The sequence below is a fragment of the Marmota flaviventris genome, chromosome 1 (genome assembly GCF_047511675.1).
Source record: "Marmota flaviventris isolate mMarFla1 chromosome 1, mMarFla1.hap1, whole genome shotgun sequence".
NCBI classification, from domain to species: domain Eukaryota; kingdom Metazoa; phylum Chordata; class Mammalia; order Rodentia; family Sciuridae; genus Marmota; species Marmota flaviventris.
In genome coordinates, this window is record NC_092498.1 from 100,810,163 (window position 1) to 100,815,936 (window position 5,774).

Sequence of the window (5,774 nt, forward strand, 5' to 3'; positions counted from 1 at the left end):
CCATAAGAAACCTTCTCCCCAAAAAGAAAGTGAAATTGCTCCATAAATTATGAAGAGGCTGTTTCCATGTGCAGCTCTTTAATTGCATCTGACGGGACTGCTGCTCTGAAGCTCTCTTAATGCACTTGCTCCTGAATTAGTAATAGGTTTCCAACCTCAGTGCATTTGCCACTTGAGCCTCTTTCCCTTGGCTTTCAACCTTTTTTGGTACAGCGGGCTGAATCCAGAGATGTAACTAGCCTGGCTTGGCTTCCCTTTTCTTTATTTCTTTATTAAAAAAACATATAATCCCAAAATATAACATTAATTTATAATGATCTCGGTTGAAGCTTCTACATGCAGTGCTTCAGTATAAAGGAAACATTTCTATTCTCCCTCCAAATCTGACTCTGAATTTACTTGAATATCAACGAAACTGATAAAACACATTTCCTGAATCTCTTTATGACTAACTTCCTCCGGTACCTCAGAATGTTTTGCTCTTGAAAAACATTCAAATGAAATTTGAGAGAGAAAATCTGATTCCTTTTATAATTTAGAGGGGGGTGGGGGGAGAACTGACTCAAAGCAAAGCAGGCTTTTTAGAGACGGAAAATCGGAAAATCGAATATGGTTATTAGGTTGTTCTCAGCTGTCCCTGGGATCAGCTACAAAAAGGGCCCCTTAATGCAAAACCATTTAGCTCTACACTCTATCATCTCTAGGGTAGAGGGAGGAAGGCTCACCACCCAGCAACCCTCTGGCCACCTGCTAACCCAGCCCCATTTTATCTGCTGAGTACTGAGGATGGCAGAAGGGAGCTGCCCAAGGCAGAGCAGGGAGGGCGCTGTAGAACTCTACCCAGAGAATCTTCAGATCCCACTTGATGATCACACTTACTAGGGGTGGCTGCTCATAAGAATCAGATGCAGAATGAAAACTTCTGGATGCTTTCACTCCACCCTCAAAGATTCTGACTCACGAGAGGAAATGTAGCTCAAGCCTCAGCACTACTTAGTTTCCTAGAGGATACAATGTCCAGCCAGGAGAGTATATCTCTAGGCTGAGGAGTCACCCACTATCACCTCTTCGTTTACTTCTACAAAACTAAGGGTTAATCTTCAAACTTGATAAATCCTCTGATGTTTCTAGGGGTTTCTGTTTCAATCCATGGTGTTATGGTTTAGATATGAGGTGTCTCCCAAAAGCTCATGAGTGACAAAATTTAAGAAAATTTGGATAAAACAATTTTGTTATGAGAACCTTATTCCAATCAGTGAAATAATCCCCCTTAGAGGGATCAACTAGGTAACTGTGGGCAGATAGGGTGTGGCTTGAGGTGGTGGGTACCTAGGGGCATGCCTTTGGACTTTATATTTTGTTCTTGTTAATCAGAGCTTTATCTCTGCTTCCTGGTCATCAATTCCCTCAACCACACTCTCCACCATGATGTTCTGACTCACTTCAAGTTCTGGGAAAGGGAGCCAGCACTCAGTGGACTGAGAGCTCTAAAAATGTGAGCCCCCAAATAAACTTTCTTCCTCTAATGTTCTTGTCAAGTCTTTTAGTCACAGCAGTGAAAAAGTTGACTAAAACAGGGCATAATTGAAACCAGTCTTGAAAATCAGTATCAAGATCCATTCTCCCAGTGTTGAACATTGAACAACACCCAGGCAAGAGCAAAAAAGAAAAAAAAAATATTTACAGGATAGAAGAGGTATCAGAGAGGGGGAGAGAGGGAGTCCTGAGGAGAGGAGGGGTTACATACCAGAGCTGGTGCCCAAAAGTGGGGGTGTCTTTCCCCTTTTATAGATTTCAGGTTTCCTTTCTTTTCACATCCCCCTCTTACTCTTACCTTGCTTTCATGATCAAAGGTGAGAAGGGAGCCTTTCAGGGGTACTTCTCCATTTTTTCCATCTCTACCCAGAGAGGCAGGAAGGGAGCTGCCTAGGGAGGCATTCATTAACTACTCCTTGCTGGGAGGAAGAATTCCCTGGATGCAGGTGACCTTGGCAACAAGTAGGAGGAGGGGGAAGTACTCTGGAGGTATTAGCATTTTATTACCTTTTGAATCAGCACGGTCTTCCTGACTCACTCATCATCTACACTGTCTTTTTGCCCTGTTGTCAATCCCCCTCTAATTAAGAGAATTCTTGCTGCTGTAAAGGGATGTGGGCTATGATTGCTCTGGCTGATTCAGGCTGAAAGGAGGAGACTTGGGGCAAGGAGTTTGGGTTTCCCTTTTACAAGTGTTCTGGGTCAGTTGAGGGGATTGTGGTAACAGTCCCAGAGCTGCAGAGATGCCAGGGCTGCAAGATGCACAAAACCTCCTGTCCTAACATAAGCTTTTTTACTACTTTGTGTGCACTTGATTATACAAAAAAAAAAAAAAAAAAAAAAAAGTTAACAGAACCCAAGGGGTAATCCACATGGGTGCAGTGCTTTCATGTAAGTAGCATCCCTGAGATTTCACACTTCTGCTCCCCAAATCCATGTGGTCACTGTTAGTGACCAGAAGGTGGGAAGGATGGCTGGCATGTGGTGAGACACCCAGCCACTGCTGTAGGCAGGCTTGCCCCTATGCACTGCCCAGCTCTTGCTTCCCTGTACATGGGATTATGGAGATGAAGCCATAGAACATTCTACAGTTTCCAATGCCTTGCCATGGGTGTCTTCAACAGCTGCAACCCACCTTCCCCACACACTTCAGGGAAGGTCTGAAGATCACAAAAAGGATTTTCTCTAGCCAAAATGACTAGCTCAAAGTGAATCTAGTCTACACAAGCTCAAGGGGAGCAAGTCCCCACCTACATTGGCTCAAGAAAAGTGAGTCTATCAACACTGGCTCAAGGTGAGCAAATATCCACACTGGTTGGGAGAGGGAGGCATAGTGGTCCATGCCTTGAGTGCTGGTCTCTGGCTTTGCCCTAAATCTTCCTTCTTAAAACACACACACACACACACAATTGCTTTTTTTCAATCTTTGAAACATTTTTATTGTACAATTTGTGGAAAAAAAATAAGAATAAATTTCTTATTTGGCAGTGACCAGAAACAGCAGGACAAAGAGCAGGACAGGGGGACGTGACCCAAGGCAAAGTCTCTATGAGTTATCTTCGCAGGTGGGGGCAGAGGAGACTCCTGGTGGACCCAGATGCGCTCCTGCCTGAAAACCTGTTGGCACACCTTGGTCTTCGGGCTGCTCATTGGTTCTGTTGGTCTTGGCTGGGGATTTCCACTGGAACCACTGTGCTCCTGAACAATGACTGACTGAAGCATGGGATGAAACACAGCTGTCGAAGGCAGGAGACAATACGCTTCCTCACCCTCCTCCAACCCCTGATGCAGTGGTGGGTTGGCTCTGTGGAGGTAGCTTGGGAGGAGGAGCTGTGGTCCTCTGTGATCTCCCTACTGAGGCTGGAGGGGTCGGTTGTGCTGGGTATAGGGTGGTGCTGGGAGGCTAGGCTGGGAGGGGGTGTGTCCACGTGGAAAAAGCGGAGACGAATGCCAGGCACGCTGGCACTGCCACCACCCTTCTGCAGAGACAGCTTGGCCTCCTCTGGCTGCTTCTGCTGCTCACAGGGCAAGCGAAGGGCAGGCTCACTGGAGCACTTCCTGGGGTCGACCCTAGGAGGATCTGCAGGGGCTGGGCGAGGCCCTACCACCCCAGGCTGCACGGGCTTCTCCTGGCATGTGCAACCCACCCCCTGGGTTCTCTGGCACTTGAGCAAGAGGTAGGTAGCCATGGCATCATCGTATTTCTTATTTGACAGGGACACCCAGATGTTATAGGGGTCGTAACCCATGTCGAACATAGTTGTTATAATGGCAGGATCCGGGTGGGTGGGGAGGGCCTCGCCAGAAGGACGGGGTGAATCTTCCTTGCCCTGGCTCAGCCATGGGTGGCTCATTATCTGTTTTAGGCTGGGCCTCTGCCTGGGGTCCATCTTCAGAATCTCAAGGATGAGGCTCTGAGCTCCCTTGGAAACATGTGCAGGAATGCCATAGGCTCCCTCCATGATCAGCCTCCTCACCTCCCCAACACTGTTTGCTATAAAGGGGCGGCTCCCTGTCAGCATGACATAGAGAACCACCCCCAGGCTCCAGATGTCCGCCAGGGGGCCCTCGTATTCCTCCCTACGGACAACTTCTGGAGCAAAGTATTGGAGAGTGCCCCAGAACCTGCTCAGCTTCTGCCGGGCTGTGAATCTGGTGCTCAGGCCAAAGTCAATGAGTTTCACGGTACCACTGGCATCCAGCACGAAGTTCTCGGGCTTGAGGTCCAGGTGTGCGATGCCCTTCTCATGGCAGTACTGCACAGCACGCACCATCTGCCTGAAGAGTCTGCGGGCCTCCTCCTCAGGCATGCCACCAGGTTCCGAGATGAGGCTCCTTAGATGTCCCCCACCTGCATGCTCCATGATAATGTACATATATTTGAGGGTCTCAATGACCTGGAAGAGTCGGATCACGTTTGGGTGATCCAAGCCCCCCATCATAAGGGGTTCAGACAGGAAGGGGCGGTTCCAGCCTACTTTTGGCACAACCTTCACCACAACCTCTGTCCCCGTGAGGCGATGGCGGGCAAGTTTCACCTTCCCGAAGCCCCCTTCCCCAATGTCCCGCAGAAGTTCATAATGGTCGGTGATGGCAGGCTCATAGGAGCCTGGCCCTGGTCTCTCTACACTGCTCTCACTACTCTCACTGCTGATCCTAAAACGGAACACCATCTTAGGATGAGGATGCTAGCTTAAAAAAAAATAATAAACCAAAACAAATAACTAAAATAAAAAAGCCCCCAAAAGGAAAGCAAAGAAACAAAAGGAAAAAAAAAATCAAATCAAAAAACCCAGAAGACCACAACCACCAACCACCAACCACCAGCCACCAGCCACCAACCACCACAAAACGCACTAACTATCTGGGAGTCCGACAGGTCACCACCAAGAGCTTCCTGTACATATGGACAAAAACCCAGTGGTGGCCACTCTCTTATATACCTGCTCTTTGAAATTCCCTCACAATGGCCATGCTGAACCAAGCCCACCCTTTTTACCTTATAAGGAAAAAGTCAAGCTGAACCAGGGCCGGCCCTTATCCCCTTATAAGGACAAAACACCACCCTGAACCAAGGGCCCTGCCCTCATCTCCTTATAAGGGAACAAGCCAAGCTGAACCAAGGGCCCCACCCTGATCTCATCATAAGGACACAAACCACACTGAACCAAGGGCCATGAGAAACATCAAAGTCCTGCACATGTCAAAACTTCTCTGGTATAAGCACGTCTCCTAGCCTATGAACTATCTTAAGTGAGAACAGGGGTGGATGTTATTTAATTTTAGATGCCCAGAGCCTAGTATAGAACTTAACCTCTTGGAGATTTCCCTTCATGTTGATTCATTGGGTTTTTGTTTTGGCCCACTGGGTGGACAAATAGACAGATGTGCAGATAAGGAGGTAGGTGGAGGGATGGATGGATAGATGGAAGGAAGGAAGCATGAATAGTTAGAAGTATGATTATGTGAGGATGACCTTAGGCCTGAGCCTAAACAACTCCATTTTTAAAACTCCATTTTGAAACCTGAAGTCTCCCCAGGCACATTCAACATATCCCTCCAGTATGGCCTCAAACAAGTTACTTTCCCTCACCCTGATAAAACAGAGTGAAGCCTCTGGCAGGCTGTCCTCCCCTGATAAGAAGAGAAAGGCAAAAAGATCAGGGTGGAGACCACCAGACCAGATGTTTCTGACCCAAGGGTAAATGATATCATGAAGAAATCCGGTGGTAGCTGAT

At 47.7% G+C, this 5,774-nt stretch overlaps 1 protein-coding gene across 1 annotated transcript; it reads right to left on the reverse strand.

Annotated features, from left to right (window-relative positions):
• Positions 1 to 3,182: 3,182 nt before the first annotated feature.
• Positions 3,183 to 4,709, reverse strand: LOC114095167 (sperm motility kinase 4A-like). The gene has a single exon (XM_027938345.2). The coding sequence runs from the start codon at positions 4,707 to 4,709 to the stop codon at positions 3,183 to 3,185; it is 1,527 nt and encodes a 508-aa protein (XP_027794146.2).
• Positions 4,710 to 5,774: the final 1,065 nt, after the last annotated feature.